A 26,004-nucleotide genomic window follows, 5' to 3' on the forward strand; every position below is an offset into this window, starting at 1 on the left:
AGGTCACTTCAGTTTCTGTGTGTTTTCGTTCCTGAGCTGTTGTGAAAGGACCGACTGTAATCTGTATTTCAGAAAACGAGACGCAGAGTTCTGGGCCAGGCTCTCATCGTTCAAACGTGTCGAGATAAAACTGATCCCAGATCGTTATTGATCACAGCTCTGCCTGTCAGTCTGGTTCCACTGAACTCACAGAAAAGTTGTTTTTCATTCCGGTCACGTGTCGGTGACACGACACAGAACCGGCAGCAAGTTTCCTGAGAAGTTCAGACAACCAGAGAACAGAAATATTAACGCAGAAAATAAATGTTTTTATAGAGAAAACATCTCCAGGCTACTGTCGCACTAAACCTTATGTAACGTCCCTCCATTTTACACTTTATTGGTTTATAACAAACAAAATAACTGACTTTACTTTATGGAATAGTTCATTATTAATTGTTCATATATTTACACTTTAAATGCGAAGTAGAGGTTGAAATAATTGAAGATTTGACACACGTTTGATCTGGTTTTTCTTGCTCGTAATCATCTGAACTTCAATAAAGGATTTTCACAGCTCAGTAAGACGAGCTCTTGTTGGTATTAAACACACCTACATCAGAGTGAAAGTCACAGCGCAGAGTTGACCTGATCTCTGAAGAGGTGAAGGGGCTCAAAGAAAGATGCAAGGAACTTTTTATAGAAGCTGAAGGAGGGAAAAACAGACGGGAAGAGAAACGGTGTCAGAGGGGAAGAGAAAGCTGAGACCTCCTTGTAGAGGTGAAGTACACAGGAAGAGATGAGCAGCGATACAAGCTGACAGAGATAAACTGAAGACGTGTGACCTCTAGTAGAGGTGAAGAGGGTGAACAGACAGAGAGGAAACTGTGACCTTCAGAGAGGTCACAGGAAAATACAACCTGAAACACTCCTGTATTCTCCAGCTGTGGCCGGGACGACTGAACGCACCAGACAGCGTGTGATTCACATATCCAACAGTGTAGCCAACCTTATATTTTTTATATATATATATATATATATATGCATAATAACAATAAAGTTATTTGGAGAGCATCTTTCATACATGGGCTGCAGCTCAAACTGATTAACATAAAATTCCAGAAAAAAAAACACAAAACAAATTAAAATGCTGCAGATAAACAAGAAAAAACAAAACTGAGGAAAAAGAGAAACTGAAATAAATAAAAATATTTAGGTGAGATTCATAAAAAAAAAACAAAAACAAACCAAACAAATTAAAACAGTTTACTTAAAAGCAAGATTGAAAAGGTCAATTCTTAAAGGAATTCAGATATTTCTGGGCAGTTTTGATCCATAATAAAAACAAAACTGGTAAAAGGTCAGCTGACAAGTAAATAAATGAATTAAATACAGTTAAAAGGAATAAAGTGAAGCTTAGTCAGTTTGTATAGATGAAGTCTCTGTTAGACGCAGGTTAGCTTAAAAAATGTTTTTAATTTCATTAGAAAATAACTTAAGAATGAACTGAACATCACAGACTAATGATTCTTCAAATCAATGTCTGTGGACGAGGAACACGGAGAGAGAAAAGGAGCAAACAGCGCTCTGTTGTTACGCCGCACGTTGCCTCAGGTGAGATGATGAAAAGACGATCCAGGACGTCCGGTTTCAGTCTGGTGCCAGGACGCTGCTCCAGCTGCTTTAACGACGCCGGTTATTGTTGCTCAAACCCTCATTCTGCTCGTGAGTGATCACAGAGTAAACACTGGGAATGTGGCGTTTTCACGTTCAAGTAACGCACAGTAATGTCGATGCGTGCGTGTATGTTGAGCCGCTAAAGTTAGCGCGCTAAACCGCTGCGTTAGCGGGACGGCTTTCACAAGACCGGCTGCAATGCATGATGGTCTAGCTGGATTGATGTAAGGTGTACAGCCTCTGTGCACGTTGAAGAGGATGAAATTTCTCAGCTGAAGATTCACACAGCTCTGCAAAATGGCTGAGTCACTCTACAGTGGGCGAGAGGATGAGGAGGAGGCCGAAGACAAAAGAGAAGGCGGTTTTATTAGTTGTTTATTCCTCCCTGTCAACGTGACTGGCAGCTGATAAAACACAGGCCAGAGGTTGGAGTTTGATCATGTGAAACCAGAGTCGCTTGTCTGGTGAAGGGGAGCGGGAAGAGGAGTGAAGCTGGCTGGAGGGATTTTACAGTCTGACTTTTAGAGCAGATTAGAACAAACACGGGAGGAGGAGGAGGAGGAGATGTGATTCAGCAGGAGAGGAGGATGTTTAGTACACGAGGTTCCCTTTGAAGAGACGAGCTTCTCGCCTACAGTTAAAGATTTCTGCTGCTTTCAGGAGACGGACTGAAAACAGCCTTTAACAAGTCACTAACTGAGCATGAGAAACGTGTTTCTGTGTGTTTCCGTTTGTCTGGATTTAAGCCTGTTTTACACACATCATCATTAATTAGAGCGTGAACTGATGTGTCTCTAAGTTAGGCTCCCAGGAGACTTTCTGACCGCCGGTCAAAGGCGGTGAGGGAGACGACGACTCTTGGCAAAGAAACGTGGACGTAGGCTTCAAAGTATTTAAAGAATTGTGTTTGCAAGAGGATGGAAAGAACAGAAAAGCATTTAGAATGAAAACATAGCTTCTTGTTTGTTTACAAGAAAACTCCACAGGACACCTTTAAGCTCTTCGGCTCGTATCTTTTCATGAGCCTGATGAGAGAAACATGTCGCCGATGCTCAGATCCTGGATTACACTCCTTAGTTTTCTGGGCTTTTTGTATTTATTTACTTTTTCTGAAAACAGACACTCATTTGTGAGAAAGACTTAGAAACAAGAGGATTATTCCTGGTGGGAATAGTTGAAATGTTCTTACAGCACAGTAGAAAGAGGCAGAGGTAACCGGCTGGAGTCAAACAGCTGCTGTTCTCTGTTCAGTTTTGAATTCGCCATGAAGAGTTTTTATTTATTAACTGCATCCAAAAACTGAAATCAGATCAGTATTTGCTGTGACCCGAGACAAACTGCACAAACATGTAACTGGGGGACGGGGGGACGGGGACGGGGGGACGGGGGGCAGCACCGTGTGAGCGTTTGTGGGGGTGGGTCGTCCTTTATGAGAATGCTACATGTGGTCCCATTGTTTTCCTCGGGGAGTGATTTATACACGGCCGCTGTGTTGCACGATGGGTTTCCGACCGGGTGTCGGGAGCCACTCCCTGCTGCTGTAAATGGTTGCCACGGAGACGGAGGTCCTCCGAAAAGTCTGCCGCCGCAGGCGTCCGGCAGCGCCGTTGACGGCCGTTTGACCTCTGACCTCTGTAAGTGACTCCGAGCCTCTCCGCCAGTGAGCTCAGATTAATGGCTGCTGTCACACAGAAAGCTCGTACCTCCGCAGTGTAAACTGTGGCTAAAGGTTTGAATCCCGCTGAGACAACACATGATAAAATATATGATGTCATAATCAACCACTAAATATTTCTTCAGTTTTTATGTGTTGGGAACAAAATAACTTATTTATGTTTTATTTTAGATCATGAAATGAGGCTGAGATGACGAAGCTCAAACCTCCTGTTGATCTTTATCATTTATTCATCACTCAACTCTTTTCTCTCTCACCTTTCATAAACAAACCAGTGTTCAATAACCTGACAGAAGGAAAGAAAAAACTACAAATCAGAAAGAAATTCAAAGTAGATCAAATAAATTCAATATGTCATCAACATAATGGAAAAATTTAATTACTGAACACATTTGAAAAGTGATTATTTACTGGTTAATACTTTGAAAAAATCCTTGTAATTAGATCATTTGAACCAAAGATTTGGGAAAGAAAGAAGAATTCAACTTTTCTGGTTTACAATAATGATAATAATAAACTATTTGTACCTTTGCACCTTTCATACAAGAAATGCAGCACAAAGTGTTTTACAACAAAGAAATTACATCCAACAAAACGCAAAGGCATAAAAAGAAAATGAAAATAAATAAATAAATGATTTAAAAATAAGTTAAAAATCATAATAAAAACCTAAAACACAAACAAACATTAATGAGATCAAACATTAACTTAATTTAATGCAATAAAACGTGACTCAGTCCAAACACAGAGTGCTGATTTGTTTCTGCAGGTAAAAGTGATGAAAGTCAAATCAAACTGTAGCTGGAGTCACAGTCTCTCACTGTTGTAAAGAAAGATAAAGATAAAGTGAGATCAAGGCGAAGAGGTGAGCTGGTGAGGAGGAGGAGGCCATCTGCCTTTTTTAGAAAATCATTAACACATCCGACATCCGAACAAAAAGACTCGAGAAACTCTGAACAAAAACACTGAAGAGCTTCGCGGAGAACAAAGGCCACAGAGGAGAAGAGACGAACACACACGAGATCACGAAGGACAACAGCAGTAACACACTCGCTCTGTACACGAAGAGACGACAGCAGGGACGTCAGAGTGTGTGTGTGTGTGTGTGTGTGTGTGAGTGAGATGATGATGATGATGATGATGATGAGACTTCCTGCTGATGGAGGGAAGCTCGTTCCACAGAGAGAGATTACAGCTTTTAAACGCTGAAGCTTCCTTTTTGATGAAGATGAAGAATTTCTGCTTAATTATCAAAGTTTCCTCCACTGAAACTCCCCAGCATGCAATGCAGCATCGGTCCTGTGCGTGACCTTATAACATGTCTCCCATGTGACAGAGCTTTAACATGACACCAGTAAGTAACTAAGTACATTCAGTGATGTGAAAGTTGCATCTCGTGTTGTTGTTGTTGTGTTTTGCTCATTGTTTTTGGGGGATATTGTTGAGTTGTTGTGGCACCAAAACACACAACAAACTCCTGAGTGAGCAGCGCATCTGCCGGTAGCCATGGCAACAGCTGTTTCCTGCCTAAAGTCTAGAGGAAAAAAAAAAGAGAGAAGGATGGGTCATTGTCTTCATACACACAAACACAAACTCCTCATCTTCTAGTCAAGTCAAACAGAAACACACAAGTATTTTCACATCTGTGTCAGAGACGATGACAAACTGGAAACTGTGTTTGTTCACTCAGCTGATTTCTAAGGCCGACTAATTATTATTTTGATCATCCATCAATCCGTTTATCATTTTCTTAATGAATCAATTCTTTGTTTGATGTATGAAATATCGGAAATTGAGAGAAAATACTCAAGGTGACATCTGTTGTGTCTGATCATCAGAATCGAAAATAGTTTTTCGCCCATAACACAGACGAACACAAAAGTTTCATTATCATTGTTATTGTCATAAAAGACAAAAAGAAACTAGAAAAAATATTCTCATTTGACAAAGTGGAAGTAGAGACATTATGAGACGGTCTGGCGACGACTGCGTTTTAGTGAGTGACTTTATTACCAGCTGTAGAAACACAGTCGAGCTCATATGGCTTTAGCTCCCCTGAAAGACCGTTTAGTTACCATGGCACCTGAGAAGATGGAGGTTTGTTCGGCTGGTTCCCCGCTCTCTATCCACCAAGCACCTCTTTTTTATTTTTTTATTTTTTTAACAGCCACACTTAACAGATGCTTGTGGGAAGCGGCGGTCATGGTTTCTGCTGTTGCTAGGCCACGATGGAGGAGCTGTTTGATTGGGAGAAGTGATAAATGAGTCTGAACTGACTCTGTGGTCCAGAGAAGGAGCTGACTGCTGAACACGGACGATTTTACCTTCTTTTTTTAGTTTGTTTACTTTGTTGCTGGCTCTCCTCCAGATGTTGAACCTGCTGCAGGGATTTGCTCCCAGGAGCATTAGTGAGGTGCAGCGCTGATGTTGGCTGATGAAGTCCTGGCTCTCAGTCTGTGTTCCTGTAAATCTAAGAAGGTGTAGGATGCGGGTTGAGGTCAGGACTCGTATTTTCTCTGCGGAGCTGCTCTGTCCTCTGACGTGTTGAAACGGGAAAGAGACAAACACAAACTGTCCACACAGATTCAAAGTAGACTTCAAAGTCGAGGTCTGGCAGAAACCAACAGCTCCTACCCAAAGAACGCAGGGTGTCCACATACTTTAGGCCATGTAGTGTAGTTGAAGCTTTTTCCAAGAACGTTTTGACTGACTGAGTGATCATGTTTCCGCCATTGTTCAGCTGGTTTCCCGGCTGCTCGGGAACTGAGCCTCGGGTTTTCACTACGGCAAATAAACTACTTTCATTTACATGTGTCATTATTACTATGAGAGGCAGAGGAATATCTGGAGATAACAGAGAGAGAGAAGTCAGGATTGGACCATAGGCGGTCCAGCCACATACCAGGTTTTGACCTAGTCTTGTTTTTATGTATTTTGTTTTTATTAAGTTTTTATATGCTTTTATTTTATTCCTTTACTTCTTTGTTTATATTTATTATTCACTTTATTCATTTTGTATTCACATTCTCATCTGATATTCTCTATATTTCCTCCTTTGTGTCCCATTGTTTTACTGCTTGTGTCTCATTAGTCTGATCCTCGGCCCTGTGAGGAAGTTTCAGTCTGTCGAGCTTTAAAACTTTTATTTAGGTTAGTTTCCGAGTCGCTGGCCGTGGTATATGTGTTTAAAAAAAAAAATAAAATAAAGATATAGTTTCGTATATTGTTCTTTAAAGAGAAAAACAGGAAAGTGTTTTTCAGCTTTTTTCTTAATTATGGCTTATGAAGTTACAGAAATCAAAGCCTGTAATTAGTTCCAGTACCTGCTACTTGTTTGTACTCAATTTTCAAAAGCGTCTTTCTTCTCTGCAGCTTCGTTTCTTCTTTTTTTTTTTTACTTCACTTCGGGGCTGATTCAATGTTTTTCTGGGCAGGAATGTGTCCATATCAATTCTCATTTCCTTAGCATTTTGCTGTATTTTGCAGCAGAAGCTGAATGACAGAAGCTGCGTTGAGGTTAAAGGGCGATTTCGCTGCACCAGCTGCACCAACACAGAGTCGCAGAGCTGGCAGACACATGAGAGAGGAGATGTAGATGTTTGTAATTTAAGCATCATGTCAAATCACGTCGTGTCAGAACTGAAGTGCGTCTGAAATCACATTTTTCTAGAGTTTATTTTGGAAAATCGAGTGTGACTTTGTCGCCACAAGGTCTGACTGTGTAGTACAAGGTAGTGACACTCCTGTGTGTGTGTGTGTGTGTGTGTGAGAGAGAGAGAGAGAGGGAGCAAGATCATACTCCTGTAAACCCTTTGATCTCTGAGACTTGTGTGTGTGTGTGTGTGTGTGTGTGGATGTGTGTTAATAGCATGTGATCCTACCCATTTGTGTGATTAGTGGTGTGTGACACTGTGATCCTTCCCTCTGGTTACGCCACCAGCCTCTGACACACACACACACACACACTCTGATACTTTCTCATGTTATGATTCATTCTTTCTATCTCAAACACACCTTTCCCTCCATGAGAAAGCTGCACGAACTCCCATTAATATATATATTTATATACGTGTGTGTGTGTGTGTGTGTGTGTGTGTGTGTGTGTTAAGCCCACAGCTGTTAACAACCACCCGTCTCAATGAATGGCTAATCTCTGTTCACAAGACAAGTGTCACGGTCCCCAAAATATCAGCGAAGGACGAAGGCGGCGCCGCCGTGCGCAGCCCGCTGCTAACTGACCCAGAAACCACATCCATCTGGAGAAATGTCACAGCTCTCATCAAACGGCCTCGGACGGGTTAGTGGGTTATTAAATATGGCCGTGTGTGTGTGTGTGGGTGTGTGTGTGTCAGAACAGAGGGAATGATGGAAATCCCCCAAATCATGGGTGGTCCCTCCTTCACTAGAAAACCTTAAAGCGACATTATTGGGGTGTGGAGTTAAAATGAACGTCCCTGACGACACGCTGCTGCTGCAGCGGGTGTTTCAGCTGACACTGTTGTGTATTTGTGTGTTTTGTTCTCACTGGTTTGAACTCGGCAGCCTTGAGTTAGAAAACGCACTAATCAATGAATTTATTTAATCAGGTAGTTTCGTTTCATTTTCACAAGAGACCTGAGAACAAGAAACATCCACAATCGAACAACGACGACACAAACGAGGTCAGACAACCACAATCAACTGTAAATTAATAGAATAAACTACTTGAAATGAACAATTCCCCGACTGACTCTTGACTCCTGACGCCACCGGCTGAATGTTCCACTACAGACGACTCGGCGCTCAGAAACACACCGGACGACACGTTTCAGCTGGTACAACATGGAGTTAATATTTAACGGCTTCTGATAATGTTTTGACTGTTGTGAGACAAACCGGTGAAAGTGGCAGTCAGTTATTGCGTTTCATTAACCTGCTTAAAGCGCAATTTAAAATTAAAATATTTACTGTTACAGAGGAATATTACTAATAAAACCATGTTTTTAGATGCTTTAAGGCATTTCATTTGTTGTTTAAAACACAACAGGTTTAGTTTTAATTTTAGTTTCTGTCACATTATTTTCTGCTTTAAATTGACTTTAAATACAAGTCCAGGTCAAACTGCAGGTGATGGAGCCAGGTACAAACGTTTCAGCCCCCACCTCCTCCGGTCTGCGTGCTGAAGTGTCCTTGAGCAAGTCAGTGGAGAGTCCTCACAAGTTTAGCATCTTCAGCATCTTCAGCAGCAGCAGCAGAGAGAGTTTGAATGTATGTATGTCTGAATGCAAGTGTGTGTGTGTGTGTGCACACATGGCCGTCTATATAATCCCACCCCCTGTGAATTGGCAGTACCAGGTACTGTGTGTGTGTGTGTGTGTGTGTGTGTGTGTGTGTGTGTGTGTGTGTGTCAGTAGTCCTCATGGAGACCAAAGCCCGGTCCTAATGAGGCAAAATGTGATTTCTGGTCCTGGTTCAGGTTTGGGTTAGCCTGTCCACAATGAATGGAAGTCAATGCAGTGTCCTAACAAGGATAGATGCGCAGAGCAGTGTGTGTGTGTGTGATGAATGGGGTCAGTGCAGGATGGACGGGCCAGAGGAGAAGAAAACACAATCAGTTCTTTTGGCTGAATCTGCATCGTCTCCTGCCAAGCTGCACACTGGCCCACAATGCACTGCAGCCTGAATGGACACAACTCTGCACAAATGAGAGACTGTGTGTGAGGCTGCATTGTGAGCCTGTTTACGGGGGTGTGTGTGTGTGTGTCTGTGTGTGTGTGTACTTTTGTGTCTGGGAAAGTATTAGTGGGCACCACAGTTGCGTGTGTGTGGGTTTTTGTGATTATGCCTGATTTAATTGTGCTGAAAAGCTGAAGGAGGGTGTGTGTGTGTGTGTGTGTGTGTGTGTGTGTGTGTGTCTCTCTCTGAGGATCCAACCCCCAGCTGGAAAATCAAGTTTGAAGCTCAGATTATTATCATCATTTATTTACATCCAAGCCCATTGCAGAACTAATTTCATCCAACCCCCAGTTTGCAGATTATTCCTCCGCTCCTTCTCGTCCTTCCTCCTCGTTACGTTATTGATTGGATTATTGTATGAATAATGAAATTATTCCTTTACATTGGTTTGTCTCACTTTATTTGTGCAGAGCTGAGGCGCAGACGCGGTGAGTGATCGGAAATAGAAGTTGATTTAAAAACAAACACAACGAACAGACGCAATCACCAGCGAGCGAGATTAAAAACAACAAGAGTCTTGTGGAAACATCTCTCCTCGACGCTAACGAGCAAAACAACAACAAAATGTCAGACAGACACACAAACACTGCAGATAATGTAAATGAGAAGAGACACAACATGCTGCACGACGATTAGAAGATCTATAAAGTGACGAGGGGGGTTGTATTAAAATGGCTCTATTGCAGGAAATGAAATCATGAGGGAAGTGAATGTGGTAATGAGAGTGTGTGTGTGTGTGTGTGTGTGTGTGTGTGTGTGTGCGCGCAGCAGCTACTGCTTTCATAAGAAAATCTCTCTCGGTGTAAAAGACTCCAGAGACTGTGTAAGAAGTAGAAATGAAAATATTTGTAATGCTGAACAAGGGGAAGATCAGTTTCAGTTTCAGCTCGAACTGTTTCATTCAGCTTCTCTGTAACTGGAGCTTTGGACGATTTCAAAAGACCAGTCCACTGTTTGTTTTTTTTTCTTCTTTTTACCTCCAGTTAAAAATAATTACTAATTAAATCCATCCAATGCAAAGATGACTGTTAATTATTCTGGGAAAATTGGACCTTTTTTTTTCGTTGCTGATGAGTTTGAGAGAATTGTGAAATTGTACTGAGAGAGCAGCAGGAGAGAAAAGCAGCGAGAACAGAATAGTTAGAACTCAACAGCACGAACTAAAGAAGCCTGCTGATGATGGGTGGAAACATCTGGATGAGAAGAACGCCTGTAATTCTCACAGAAACTTGGACTAACAAGATAAAAAAGAAAGAGTCTGTGTTAATGGCTCTGCAGGGCTGTAAGCAGCGCTTTGAGCTAAATGCTAACAGCATGCTAACGGGCTCTTCTAACACGCTGATGTTCAGCAGGTGTAACGTCTATGTTCAGCGTCTTAGTTTAGCGTGTTAGCATGCTAACATTAGCTGTTTATACACTAAGCGTGAGGCACAGGCTGCGGCTGGTGTGTGTCATCGGGTTTTGTGCAGGAATTTGGTCGTAAACCAAAAGTGTCGAGACGTTAAAATTAAGAGTCGGAGGATCTGCAGCGATATTTCAGTCACTAAAGCTGCCACGTCACTCAAGAGAAGCCTCTAATGTTACTCTTTCAACCCTCTGTTTTTCTGTGGCCTTTAATGGCCTTGTTGCTCTGACCTCTGACCCCCCCACCCTTACCCCTACAAACTATTGACTGCTTGCAGTAATGCTGATCAAGAGGAGGATTCTGTTGCAGTTACTGGACGTGGCTCCATCCAACGCTGAACATCTGTTTTTAACAATGACTGTGTGAGAAACTGGAGCCTTCGCATCGACACCTGAAGAAATACAGATAAAACTCAATGTGCCGCACACGGCGGAAACTTTCCTTTTTAGTTTCACTGTAATTTTATTCGTTTTTTTTTGGTCCGTAAAAAGTCAAAACAATGAAAAATGTCCCTGAGGCCGAGGGGACGGCTCTTTGAATTTTTCATTCACATCGATATAAAACCGAGAAAAACCCACCGGAGAACATGGCTGCGATTTTAATTGATAAATGCCAATAATGATGATCGATGAATTCGTGTCAGTTTCTTTTCAGCTCAGTAAATATTAAATGTTCAGCTACCTTGTGTGTGATAACAGCAGCTGGGAACATCTGGGCTCGTCCTTGTTTCCGAGGTGTTTATCTGACGAGGTGAATCAAGGTGAATTAGTCGTGTTGTATTGATTATTGATCCACCTGTGATTGGAGCTACATGCAGGTCAACGATCCTTTTAATGGGATTTAGGATTTAATCTGATTCTCAGATTTCCTCTAACTATCCTCTCTTTTTACACTTGTGTCCTTACCACCTCCTCCCTTGCTCCCTTCCTCTCACCCTCTCTCCCCTCCTCTCTGCGTGTTTCCTACCTTCATCCCTCCATCTCATCCCTCCCACCATGTGTCCTCACCCCATTTCTTCCTCGTTTGCTCCCTTTTTATTTTATCCTCTGTCCCTGTGTCCTCTCTTTCTTCTTCAACCCTTTCCCCCCTCGCTGCCTGTTGCCTACCCCCCCCCCCCCCCCCCAGAGTGTCCGGGTCAGGGCCCAGGGGAGCGAGTCTAGTCTAGCACATGTGTACGGGGGCCTGCATAGTTCACTCAGCGGGGAGCGATTCGCCGGCCTGGCTGGGATGTTATAATGAGCTTTGAGAAAGGAGGGGGTGCTGTTGAGGGGTGAAGATGCCACATTGGCTGTTACCCCCCCCCCTACTCACCCCACCCTCCCCCCACTTTCCCCTGGTTAAAGCAGATTAATTAAAAGCTCACTCGCACTCTCTCTCTCTCGCTTATCAGTGAGAGTTGAACACTTACTGTAAGCCCCCGGGGAGGGCTCAGCGCCGGGCCGGGTGGGCAGGGAAGGGGGCGGGGAGCCTCCGGGAACGATGCTAATTCCAGCCAGTGGGACGGTGGAACGGCTGCTTAGGAATTACTGCCGGTGGTACGTTCATCGCTGATTATCTCCGCCACTGTCTAGGAGGAGATTGTGCTCACAGACAAGTCGGTCGCCTGTCGGTCACAGTTTGGTCTCGTTTCACGCTCACACTTTTAGTTTTTTGTTGATACCTATATTTGCTGATTTTCACCTGAAGCCGAGAGACTCGCAGACCAGACGCAGGAATCACGATGAAATCCTCGACCTGTGTTGTGTCAACAGAGAGAGAGAGTGATGAATATGTATATTATTTGTAGAAGAGGTTCAAAGAAAGTTAATATTCAGCCGTGCTCTCGTTTTTTTTTCCTTGTCTGCATTTTAAACAACGAGAAGAGCAAGAATCAGCAAAAACTATAGATATTACAATAATTATTAATAATTATTATGTTTTTCACTTTTTCTTTTGGAGGGGGTGGGAGGGGTTGGGGGGGGGGAGGGGCTTTCCTGCTTACTTGACTAAATTTGTGGGAGCACAATGGAGGGCATGCATGCATATTTATAATTCCAATAAGATTAACCCTGAATTTAAAACATGCTCTAAAGCTCACTACTGTCTCAATCTATATTGGGGGGGCGGGTGGGAGGGGGGGTGATTTTGAGCCGTGGTGTTGGGGTGCCATGATTTTTGGTGGATGAATCCTACTGACTTTGGTGACCTTTGTTGACTATGAACTTGGAGCCTCCGGCAGGAAGTGAAACATCTTCACATCTAACAGATGAATGAGAAAATAAAACCGTGTTCCTTTCATTTGATGTCGGACGGCGAAGCTGTCGACTGGAGTTGTTGTTGTTGTTGTTGTTGTTGTTGTTGTTGTTGTTGTTAGCAACACCAGTTGATAACAACACATTACATGGTGTTTTTGTGTAATACGAACACCATAGCAACACATCAGTAGTAATGTGACATAAGCTAAACAGTATATTACTGCAGCTTTCTCTTCAGTCGGCGCACAGAGCAGCCATCTTGGATTTTGAGGTCGGGGGTAGATGAGGTTCTTCTGACTTTCTGAGCTGGAAATGTGACTTAAGGGGGCGTTCCAGTTCAAATTTCTGACTGGGAAATCGGAGGTTCTGAATTCCCAGTATAGGTTGAACAGCTCCATTGATTTCGGTGACCCTCTGGCTTTTCACCCGGCGCCACCAGCAGGTCAACAATAGGCTTCAAACAAAACTTTGCTTTGTGGTCAAATACCTGCAAAACAAAAACACAATCGATGTCAATCAAACAAACAGTGTCGTGATGATAATTTAAATATGGGAATAACGGCGCTTATTTTCAGACAGTCTCCTGGAAGAGAGACTGACGACAGAAAGGTGTTTCGAAGGTGTTCTGATGGAGGCCGACTCGGTCAACATAAGCTTATTGACGATGTGTAGGTATCTCTCAATATGTCGTTCAATCAGTAACAAGAAACCGCAGCTCACAGTTTATCCATCAAAGATAAAAGTATTGATAATATCAGTATCGGCTCCAGTATTTGTCCCAGTTCAGCTTTTTGAATTTCCACGACATGAAAAATTCATGTGATCACATTCGTTACTGCGGGGTTGTACTGTCGCCGCGTCGGAGGCCAAGGGTTTCATTAAGTTTATGAGGCTCAGTGTTTCAGTGCGTCGTCCTCCACGAGTCTCGTCCTGCGTTTCTTTCTTCAGGCAACAGAACTCGAGCAGGGAATTGGAAATGAAGAAGAAGAAAGTGGCGTAAATGAGAAACAAAGCTGAGACGGTGTCCTCGCCGCCGAGGTGAACAGTGAAATGTAATCCGAGCCGTCCTCAGAGTGAAAGATTTTATTTTCTCCTAATGTCTGGAAAAACAATATGTAGAAATGAATATCATTACTTTGGGGCTTTGAGAGGTTCATAAAATCTGCACATTTAATTCTGTGGCAGACTCGCTCAACATGAATAATGATCCTCATCTTATAAAGACATGAAGCCACTGTTATAGATAAACTGTTATTAATCTCAGGTGTTCTATGTTGTTTTGTTCTATGATGCGCTCTGGTGATCATTAGTTCATCAGACTGCAGGTTGGTTCATTTATTTATTACTTTCCTGTTACGTTATATTACAGTGTGTGTTTCTTCAAACTGTGGTGCAGATCAAACCACTGAGACGCCGTCGGGCTCCGGCGCGGTTTGTTTGTGGTGCGTCGTTCAGTTGTTGTCTGAGAGGGTTTGTTCACGCCAATGAGGATTAGCTGATCAATCAATCAGTCACCACATGATCAATACGCTGCCATTTTGATAATCGATTGATCTTTTGAGTCGTTCAGTCGTGCAGGAACCGTCTGAAATGTGACTATTGCCTGTTTTTTCTTCGTCATACGTGACGGTAAAAACATAGTCACAGTTTACAGATAGATATTTGTTTAAATTAGTATGTGCACGTGTGTATGTGGGTTTAAGGTTTTATTATCTTAAAATAATCAATACTAATGCAACGTTATAATGTTACACTTTAGCTCATGCATGTTAAACACCAGATGTTAGCATCTTAAAAATAATTAATTCTATTTCCCTTCTAAAAAAATGTCTAAACTGAACTTGACTGGTTGGTTTTCAATAAACGAGTCAATAAATGTTTAAACCACAGCCAAGTAAAAAGCTGTATATAAATTTTAACCTTGAGCTGAGTCAATATACTGAAATTAAAAAGTAGCAGCTGTTAATCAAAGCGGCAGAGCAGCAAAGCAGGATTGTTAAAAATATGAAATGTCAGCAACACGTAGAGAAAATGTGGAGCATTAACTGTAAGGTGCAGGATTGTGCTGATGTTGTCGTCCTCTGTGTTGCAGGTTGCAGCCGTTCATCACCGGACAGCCCAACAAGAAGCTGGCGGTGGAGCAGGTGAGCCGCCGTTCATCTTCACCACATCTGCTCTTCGTCTCCGTCACTCACTCGCTCGGCCGCTCGCTCGGCCCTCTGCTTCCTCTCCCCCGCTCACCCACTTAGCCCGTCGCTCGCCCTCCTGCACTTAGCAGACGCGCACGCTGAAACGCGCACGAGCACTCAGTCACACGGTCAATCACTCGGACAGATAACTTCCCTCCTCGCTTTCTCAAAAACACTCACTCGCACCCCCCCCCCCCCATCATCATGTGCCATTCTCTTCCAGAGTCTCTGCCACCATTTTCTTCCTCTTCAGTCTGTTGACAGCCGTGACGTCTTGCGTCTGTGACACGAGCTGTCCAGTCCTGTTTGCCTTCAGGCGCAGTGCGGCTCAGTGTTTTGTCCTCGGTTCTCGACATGTGTCCGAAATAGAGAAATGTCCTTCGGATAACGGTTTCCAGAAGTTTTGTGCCGATCTTTTCTAGGATGAAATTGTTGCTGAGAATCCGTCTGTAATATCCACGTCTCAGACACTGTCGCCTTCTTTTCATCAGCTGCTTTAAAGCTTCCATGTCCCAGGAGGCTCCTGGCCGGGGGGAGATTCTTGAGGAGGCGTATCTATCTCACAGATCTATATCTCCAGATGTTCCAGAGCGTTGTGCTGGTGCTTGTGCGTCCCATTGTTAACTTTCATCTCATTCCTTTGCTGCGTTCCTTTGTGTTATTTAGTTCTGCGACAAGGTTTGTGAGGGAAACTTGATGTTGATGTCAAAACTCTAGTCTTTTCTCAGCAATCTGAATTAAGTTGAACTAACAGGGAGCAGGTCAGAAAATTAGACGACGTGTTACAGGAACATGATGAGTGTTTGTCATAATGACGGCAGGGTATACAATGAGGTCATACAGATTTGTCAACCGTCCGAGTTTTTACCCTACCTTTGTATAATGTGGCGTCTTTCTCTTTAATATCTTCATGTTTATTAGACCACTGTGAGCAACGTTGCAAATCAGTGCGCTGGACAGCTTTATGCTATAAGTGCCTTGACTTTTCAATTACTTTAATGCCATTCCTCTATTTCTCTGTGGTTATTTTAGCCATAACAGACCGATGAGTGTGTGTTTATATAGAGTGTAAAAACAGAGGGGTTGTCTCAGTTAAAAGCGATGAGTCTAGAGAAGAGGCGAGATCATCGCAGCCTGTAATCGTGACCATCGACCCTGAAAACACGAGAAGTCTTAAAGGATGAGGCTCTGATTATTCCATAGTTTTCTTATGAGCAACAAATCCCATGAAAAGACCAGAAGTGTTTATCTCTCGGTGCCCTTCGACCTCCCTCCCCGGTTCCTCCTGAAGACGTAAAACAAGCTCTTATGAGGCGTTGAACTCGGTCCCCTCGCACCTCAGGAGGCGTCAGAAAGAACGGGAGGTCTTGAATATTATTTCTTCTCTGCTTTAGACGGCAGCAGTGAGCTCTGCACACAGGAGGCTGTTCAGTCAGTCTTTGTAGAGTTATTAGAAACTTGGGGCTGTAGGTCACATTATTGGTTAATCAGTAATAATTATTGTTAGACGATGACGGGAACGTGATAGAAATGTCAATAATTTATGTGCGTAATAAAATAGTGCCGCCGCTGGTTTTCTGTCATTACGTCAAAGACATTCAGTTGCACTTTGTTTGGTATTAAAAAGGTCATAAATTTAATCTGGTGAACTTCCTGTATGGATCTTTACGGCGCAGAGGAATAAGATACGTTGGTTTCGGTCTCTTCATGAGATTTGTTGACTATAAGAAAAATATAGAAATACCAGGAGACTTATCTTTTCTGTTTGAAAAGTGTATGAAACGGCTCTGTGTCGTATAAAAGCGCGAGCACCAGAGGCTTTCTGTCTCCACATAATAAAGCAATAACAGTAACAGACAGAAGCTGGAGACAGATTGTAATTCCCCCGTCAGTCTCTGCTGGTCGGCCATTAAAAGCTGATTGCTGATTGCTGGGGTCTCCTGCAGAGCGGACGGGGGATAAATAAATCTCCACTCAGGCCATGTGAGAGGTGAACCTCTCTGTCTTTGTTTGCCCTTCCCTTATTACTCCTCTCTCACTCTCCTCCTCCCTCCAGGCTGTTCACTGCTCCTAAAAAGCTCTGACAGGGTCTTAAAATAAATACAGCCTTAAACTTGGACATAAAAACGTCTTAAAAAGCACTTTCCCAGCTTTTTTTTTTTTTTTTACCACCCTGCAGTGATGGGCTTCTGTTGGCCAGTCGCCAGCTTTCAGATGAGTCCAGAAAGAACAAGGTTAGTGGTACAATATGTCTCCTATCTGCTTTACTAAACCCAGTTAGGCTTCGTGTCTTTGAACAGTCAATTTGCGGACGTCCTCATTCTGCCCCATTTTTAGCTTCACGGCTCCCAGCAGCCATCTTCAAGGAGAGAGAGGCCAGTTTTTCCAACTTTGTGTCTTAATTTGATTTTAAATTGGACCCAAATTCAATCACAGGTAGATTTACAGGATCTGAAAGTCTTAAATTTGGCTTTCTGGACTATATGTTCACATTATTTCCTCATTCCCGTCTCTTCTTCCCTCCTCGCTTCACCTTCACCGTCCACTGCCGGTCTGTCTCATTTCTCATGATTTATTTCTCTTTTCACTTGTTCCATGTTTCCTCCTCATCCCTCCATAGAGAAAAGAGCAGGAGTTATTGTTGGAGTCCGGTGCTTGTGAAGTTTAGGTCGCTTTTATTTTTGGTATAGTGTATATATAAAAGATGAAACACTGTGAAAAGGTGCCAGCCAAGGCTGCGAGTCTGTGGATGTTAAACTGAAGCGAAGAAGCTGAATTTAAATCCTAAATTTAACGTTTAGGATCAAATGTGGATGAATTCAGCTGCTCCGAAATGTATTTTGTGCTCAGCTGCAACAACAAACCGGGTCTGCACTTTTCTCTCTGCAGTAACAGCAGCCGAGGCTCATGGGTATTGTAGTTTTTAGCGCCATCTGCCATCCCAAACTGACGTGCCAGAAACACAGACTGAAATAAAAGTGACGGCCACCGCAGAGATGAACAGATCAATGCACCGACTGATTGATGGAACAAACTGAATGAGTTCTCACTGATCTTCAGACTGATCACAGTCTGCACTCGCCCCCTCACACACATGAAGGAAGTCTGTGTGAATGTGGAAGTCTCAAAACACTATTACGCAACCTCCACAGTCTGCATGCGAAAATGTTGTTTAGTAAATAAACCTTAGCTGCAAATACAACTACAACTTCATTAAATAAAAATCGGAAACATGTTCAGCTGTAAATGTGGCATTTCGGCCGGGAAACTTCCTGCGGTGAGAATCAGGAAGCAGGAAATCATCGTGGACTTTTCTTTTTTTATTCCAAACTTCAACTTAATTGTTGGAGCAGCTGGAACAGCAGAGCGTCTGTGTTCGTCTCTGTCTGGACTGAAAGTGTCGTCTAAACGTCAGTTCAAGCGCTCGTATGTTCAGCACGGAACAGGTTATATAGGATCTTGTGGATGTGTCTTGGAGGAGGTGATTTAAAAGTGTCGGAGTGAGGTGTCGCCGCGGTGACGGCGGCTTCGTCACCTCCACCTACAACACACATGAGTCTGTAGCGTTCGTTGGATTATCCAGGACATTAGTTTAATGAGAAGCTGAGGAAGTTAGAAACGGAAAACTTTCAAATGGGAATTTACAGCAGGTCTCCAACCAGCGCCTCCTGCTTTTATTGTTTCTTTCTCACGTCACTCCTCCAGCTCCTTTTCTGCTCCTCTCACTCTTTTCTTTCTTTCTTCCCTCGGGTCGTCCACATGTCTCTCTCTCCCTCCCTGCTGTTTCTCTCCTCTTCATCTCGTCCTATTACTGCTCCACTCTGCTGCTGCTGCTGCCCTCTCCTTTACCCTCCTTCATCCACATTCCTTCCCCTCTCCTCCTCCTCCTCCTCGGTCTTTGTCTCCCTCTCCATCATGTGCTGTTGGCAGCTCTGAATGGTGGCGCTCAGGGAGCTCAGGCTCTGTCAACCAGGAAGAAAACATTGCCACGAGGGGCCGGGTCAACAAGGCTTGTTACTTAGCAACCCCCTCACCTCCCCATGGGAACTGGAGGCAAGCGGCCGTCGCCATTGGCTGAGGCTGCCCCTCGCTCGCTGCTCCTGTTATGTAATGTTGCCGTTTCATTGCAGTGACAGGCCCAGATTGGAAAGAGATGTGTGTGCTCTGGGTGTCGCTCGCCAAGCTCTGTCTGTTCGTCGCTTTCACACAGACCGATTCCCGTCACCCTCCTCAGTGACCCAGCAATTAGTCTGTACATTTTTCACACAAGCCCATGGAGGAAATGATGAGTTTACAAGACAGAAGGAGTAACAAGTTGATTTCTGCCAAGTGAAAAGTGGTCCAGCTGTTCCCCCTCTCCCCTCCTCTCTGAGACTGAGGCAGCAGACAGTGCAGTTCGGCATGTGGGGATTTTCAGAGAGGCTTAGAAATCTGAAAGGAGTGATGAGGTCACGGGAGAGGGGCTTTGAACCGCAGACAGTCGCTCTGGCGTTGCAGCTCTAGTCTGCTTATGCAAGCAATAGTCCTGGCAGCTGATGGCCGAGTCTGTGTGAAGTTGGATTCTCAGAGAAGCTGTTTGGCCAGGCCAGTGTTTCCAGCTCGTCCTGTTGACGCGCAGCGACCTCCTGCTCACCCCCCCGATACACCCCAACGTTACTGAAACACTTCGGCAGTGAGCACAAAAAGCTTGCACAAACACAAGCACACATATTTACAGAAGCCTCTTATTTATCATCATATTTGAAGACGTTGAAATAACGAGAGACGTAAAGCTCGTCCCATATTTGCACACAATGGTTTTTTTTTTTAGAGAAATCTCATTAAATTTCTCTTATGTAACAAATTTCACTGACCTGCATCTAATCATTTAGTAACAAACACATTTATTGGGACTGTGCAGCGATTCATGAGAGCTGGACGCGCCGCTCCTGATTACATTTAAAAAGGTTAAAGCCTTTTTCACACTGAACTTTACTTAATGTGTCACTAACAAGGAAGAAAGGAAACGGCACAGAACTGTGAGCTGTATCTGTCGTTCAGCTGGTGACGCTTCAGATGTTTGTCTTTGTGTGGCAGCTCAGACCTTGAGTCCAGTTTGTCTTTTATTTCTCTCCTCGTTCACGAACGTTTGTGAATTCTTTGCTTAAGTTGAACTTGTGTCGCTCGGGGGTGAATTTCTATCGGTTTACATTCACTCGTCTCTTTGCACTGACTCAGTTCTTCTGTTGTGTCAGACGGGGCAGAGATCACTTGTCGATTCACCATCTGTCTCTTGACTCTCTTTCCTTTTAATTCTTCCTGTTGCCAACCAGCTATCCACGTTGACTCTCCAGTTTTTTGCCATGGAGTCTTTTAGTTAACGATGTGGTCCGGCCGGTAACGACATAAAAGTTCCTCATCATTGACTCATTAATACCAGGAAAATAAAAAAACATTTCAACATGTTTAATGTTTTTAAAGACTTTTTCATCGTGAAATCCTCCGTCGTGTTTTACAGCAAATATTCGTCCCGCTTGCGATACCTTGTTGGCCCACAGCTGAAACCTCTGCTGTAGACGTATTGTGGGATGATGAAATCTGAAGATGCTCTAGAACCAGACCAGCGAGTCATTTATCTGAAGGATATTAACATAAGACATTATCAGGATGAGAAGATGGAACATTCTGGATTTTGTTTGTTGGTTGATGTCTCTGACCTGGTTCGCTGATGTTTTTGCTGATGTAAACAAAACCTGAACAGTATCAGAAAACATTCACAAATCAGACCTATCTGTTTGGTTCGTTGGTCACTGGGGGAGAGCGATGACGCGCTCCCGTCTCGCTTTTGTTTAAAGTTGGATCATGGATTAGATCTGTAAACACCAGATTGTGTGTTGTAATGTTTGCTTTGGCTCCGTACCGACTGTTTTACTGTTTTACTGTTGATTAGTCAAATAATGATAGTCCTGTCAGAGCGGGAAGTGGCCACAACCCAGCAACTGCTACACAATAAGTCCTGCTTGTGATTTATATCTGGAAAAAGTCGTCATTTCATACAACAGGGGCGTGATCACCTTGACCCGACTTGCAGTTTTCTGTGATTTAAACTTCCTGGTTGCCACACCATTCAAAGCACTTGAAGAAATGTCTGAATGTGAGCTTTAATCCAGCCTGTGGTTTGCTCTCAGTCGCCAGTTGTTTCCACGCGTGAGTAACTAGCCGGCTATCGGATGTCAACATCCTCACACCCATAAAAAACCTTCTCTGAGCAATCGTTTCCTGCAGCTCGTCGGCGCTCTGAGTCCTTAACGAGCAGTTCTCTCGTTAGACGACTGCGACTCGGCTAAGAGTGTAAATACTCCACATTTTGAGTGTCTGCTTCTAACAGAGTATTTGTAGTGCAACAGTGCAACATTATCTGTGTATAAATGCGAGCAGTAATGGCTCACGCCACCTTCTCCACAGCTTTCTCTCCTCTCACACAGCCGTCATCCTGACCCATTTAATAGCTCTCACCTCCTAATTAGTTTGGAGCACAGTGTTTATGCTGTTATGTTTTCCTTTAAATTCTTTTTTTTAATTATTTCTTCACATTACCGCCTGCGTTCGCTGGCAGTTAATGAGGCGTCCAGCTCCTGTGATGAGGAGCCTTTTTACAGCCTGGTGAGGTTAAAGTCGGCGGGGAGGCGCAGAGAGGAAACGAGAGGACAAAGTGAAGGAAAAAGGAGAAAGGGAAGGAGGTTTGTGGTTGATATTTATCCTGCAGTTCTCTCATTGTATAATCGTTGGCTATTTATCAAAGTCTGAGGGAAGTAAAGGAACGAGGGAGAGTCGGAGCCAAGACGTGGAAGGAGAGAAGGATGCAGGGAGAAAGGATGTGGGGAGAAGAAAGGAGGCAAAGGAGAGGAAACATGACATAAAAGCAAGGTGGGAGGAAAAGGACAGAGGAAGAAATGAAAGGCAAATTGGAGGGAAGAGACGGCAGGAGGAGGAAAGCAGAAACGAGGGGCCCCAGCAGGGACTCCAACAGGCTGTTGCTGAGGAGAACAGAAATATCTCTCCGTCACACTGTGGACCCTCCACCTGCTTCTCCTCCTGCTTTATAATTAGCCCCGGCTGAAGGGAAAGTGATAACATGCAGGTTTCCTCGTAGTCGCTGTGGTAAAAACTGAAGGTGATGGGTTTCCTCGGCAAAAACTGCAGATTATTTTTATTCCGAAACTGAAAAATCTGAATGAAAGTTTAATTTTAGATATTTTATGAGTTTCTCTACGTTGAGGCGGGAAGGAACAAAGTGAGAAACACAACGTCCTCCACGCCGCGCACTCCCCAGCACTCCCTGGCGTAACTACTCTGTTTGGCTTTCGGTATCTGTACCGTTCATCACTAAGCAAAATAAATAAAACCCAGATTGAAGTTGAGAAGTGGATCTTCGGAATGAGATCACATCCACCTGAGGGAAATCTCTCACAGTATTAAAAACACAGTCATCACCAAGTTCAATAACACAAAGACCCTGTCAACAGGTCAGCCTCCGTTCTGCGTCAGTGTGAGGCGAGTGACGGAGGCTGAACCCAACTGTCTAATCCCAACAAACACAGATCAGGAAAGTTAAAGACGTTTTTACACACGATATGAGCTTTGTGGGAAAAATCTGTAGCCGTCATCATATCCGAAAAATTGGGTGTAGTTACTCTTTAAAGGCCAAATGAAATCACATTTGTGGTCAGAAATAACGTCTGTGGCTGCAGAGCGTTGGTGTTACACCGTCAAGAACGAGAGGCAAAGTGAATACACTTGTTGTGTAGCTGCTCGCCATGTGCGGACAACGTGTTGTTCGTGGTCCTGAGGAGCGAGCAGCTCAGCGGCAGTCGACAAAACCCCAGTGACATTAGCAGCTACGCTCTCATGCTGCTCTGTGTGCTGCAGCTGAGCAGCTAATTAGCTTCTAGCCTGCAAACTGAGGTTAGCGGCGCACCTTTCCCCCCCGGTGAATGTCTGTGTGGCGACTCGTTCAACAAGCTGAGGGGCAGGATATGACGTGTGTGTGTGTGTTCATGTTTGTCAGTTGGATAAGAAGCAGGAGAGCTAATGTGGGTTGTTCAGAGTCTGTGGCTCTTGTTGTGTAGCAGCTGCTGTCTGGCTCAGTGTGACCGTCTGCTCCGCCAGTGATGCAACGCAGGATCCAAGGCCTCCATCTATGTCGGCAGAAACCAGAACGATCCTCCGGAGAATTAGTGCAAAAATAAGGGGCGTCATCATCAAACCATAAAATCTAAATTTCTCCTTTGTGGTTTCTGATTTTTTTTCTTTTCTCAAAGGAAACAGGACGATTCATCAGAGCAGATCTGTGTCAACAGAGCAGACAGAACAAGAGCGGTTTAATTTCAGTTTGACTACAGTGATGAATAATGGCCAGAAGTGTTCTGATGATGTCACAGTGAAGTTGACCTTTAACCTTTTGGATAAAAAATATCATCACTTCATAATTTTTACCTTATGAGACGTTTGTGTTAAATTGTGTCATAATCAAATGAATTCTTGAGTTGTGGCCAAAGACGTGTTTTGTGAGGTCAGTAACCTTTGACCTTTGACGTCAGTTCATCCTTGTGTCCAAGTGAATGTTTCTACCAGATTTGAAGAAAGTCCCGTGAGTCAAGGCGTTCGTGAGAATAAAAATGGAGGACAACTTGAACATGGTGGGTGTGTCTGCCTGTGTGAGAGACTGAGACCGTACGAGTGAAGGAGAAGAGCAGCAGGTCAGGGTGAAATCATTTATCGTTTGTGTATTCAGTTTGTTTTTTCAGCGTTCGCTCGGTGGGTCCGTCTCTTTTTTGTGTTAAAATATGAAATGGAACATTCACAGCGTCAGACCAGCTCTAAGTCTGAACCTCTGACGTTTGTTTTGATTTGTTTCCACTGCTCCTCTCTCTGTCCTCTCTCCGTCCTCTGCAGCAGGCTCCACTTTTTATTGTGCCAGCTGTTTATTTTCTTTTCCTGCTGCCAACATTTCCTCCTGTTTCAGGACGCTTGCTTTCTGATCAAAAACAGCTCTTTTATTGTCTCCCAGCATGCACCTGGAAATACTCTCCTGGTTATAGAGTCAGCTGCAGATGGCCGGGGGTGAAAGTCGTCATATTCACGCATGAACATTTGACAGCTCAACTAAGACAATGCAAACGGGGTGAAATGCAAAAAAGGGCACTCTAATTACATTCTTGCCCCCGCGCTCGCCCTTACCCATTCATTTTTAATTTCCCAGGTTTTTATGAACCTTGAAGGGGATGTTTTGGCCCGAGGCTCTGGTTAACTTCTGACCCTTTGTTAAGATACACACTCGAACACTGCAGGCTTTGAAAAAGTGTAATAATGTGATGTCAGATAATAAAGGTTGTGGTTACGCTCTGATGCTGTATTTAGTGGTGTGCGGAGATGCTGCAGCAGATGAAATATCTCCTCATCACACTGTCAACACTCCACCTGCCCTGCAGCTCACACCATCACACCACACTGTTTATTATTTTCTATCATTTTAAAGGAAGTGGGCCAGATGATTATCACATCGAGCTTAGATTTCCCTGGGGGGGGGGGACCTTGCGTGTCATGCAGAGGAAAATATTAAAAATACTGAACGACGCACAACTGACAATATTTCCTGTTTGCTCAGGTTGCCAACTCCAACCCCCTGCCGCTGCCCGTGGGGGCCCCCGCCAGCGGAGTGCTGGTGGAGAGCGGGCCGGTCGTCTACGACGATGCAGCTGCTGATGAGGATGAGGAAGAGGAGGAGGAGACTTGTGTCAGCGCCATGGAGCTGATGGGCAGCCAAGGTCAGTTCAACACGGTTTTTATTTCACTTACAGTCTGTTTTACCGGCTTCCTCAGAGTGCTACTCATCAGTCACAGAAGAAGATAGAAAGAGTTTCTACTGACCAGAAAGTTCAGGCTGAAGTTACAGATTATTACATCTACTACTTTTTATAATACACAATCTATTTAACATCAAAAAGTAGCATTAGACTTCATTTTCCATGTTCCTTTGATACTAATATCAACATGCCAGTCTCATCAAACAATTTTCATACAACCCTGAGCATTTACATTTGATACCAAATCTCCTTAAGATTACTGAAGTTTACTTTTTTAATGAAATGTACTCATCATCAACTCATTTCAGTCTGATTGAATCCAAAAAGTTTTATTTTCTTTGAACAAGTGATAAAAAAATCTGTGAGTGAAATTATTTCAACCTGTTAGAAATTCAAATTCATCTTCATTCAAGTAATGATGAGTTTCAGTCGGGGCTTCAAATAGTGATTATTGTTTTGATTCAGTGTTTAGTCTGTAAAATGACAGAAAATCAAGACAAATGTTAATTTCAACTTTGTCTCAACAATTAAAAACCTTAAAGTGATTCATTATAAAATGATGAGATAAAAATAACTGGTCTACTTACTTTAGTTTGTCCTGTGCTTTCAGTCACCTCATGAGGAGTTTGCTCAGTTGCAACAAAGACTTTGTGATAAAAAAGTTTTAGTCCAACTGTTAAATTTCCAGATCAAGATGAATCAGTGGTTAATTTTTTTTTTCTGTTGATTAACAAATTAATGATCAACTGGTCACTTTTTGTTTTTGACATGACACAGTATCGGACGGGTTAATGCCTCAGTGATTCTCTAAAAGTCTGAACAGTTAAAAGTTAAATTGAATTGAAGACCGGTTCAGATATTTTCACCTCAGGTCCTTGAACTTAAAAGAAAATTATCCTCTTCAGACTCTGAGACTTGAAGAGAGTGAGATTTTTTAATTTCTTTGTAGTTCAGTTTCCCATCACTTTATGTGAACAATTGAATTTAGTTGACTCAACAGTGGCAGACGTCTTTGTCACCTCTCAGTCAGACACTGTGTCTGTGCTGTGAAATAGTTGGAATCACTTTTTTAATGAATCTGCTGCTCGGGGTCACGGCTCTGTTTCTGCTGCGACTCGGTTTGTTTTAATGAGCCGTCGCTAAGATTGAATTTCTTCACTTTACGTCTCTGGCTGTTAAACTTTAAGGTCCCTGACTCTGCCGCTATAAAAAGTCCTGAGCTACTTAATTGATTCCTGTAGGGGAACTCTTTGTTTATACTCTTGCCCCCCTCCCCTGAGAGGTC

The 26,004-nt window shown here is 43.4% G+C and overlaps 1 protein-coding gene across 1 annotated transcript in view; it reads left to right on the plus strand.

Moving 5' to 3' along the window:
* Window positions 1-26,004, plus strand: part of LOC111225453 (transcription factor IIIB 90 kDa subunit-like) — a 117,357-nt gene that overhangs the window by 82,205 nt on the left and 9,148 nt on the right. Inside the window, exons 18-19 of the mRNA XM_022750339.1 lie at window positions 14,778-14,829; window positions 24,521-24,680. Coding sequence (XP_022606060.1) covers window positions 14,778-14,829; window positions 24,521-24,680 — 212 coding nt within the window. The remainder of the gene's footprint in view (window positions 1-14,777; window positions 14,830-24,520; window positions 24,681-26,004) is intronic.

This window comes from Seriola dumerili, unplaced genomic scaffold (genome assembly GCF_002260705.1).
Source record: "Seriola dumerili isolate Sdu_G_001 unplaced genomic scaffold, Sdu_1.0 BDQW01000149.1, whole genome shotgun sequence".
NCBI classification, from domain to species: Eukaryota; Metazoa; Chordata; class Actinopteri; order Carangiformes; family Carangidae; genus Seriola; species Seriola dumerili.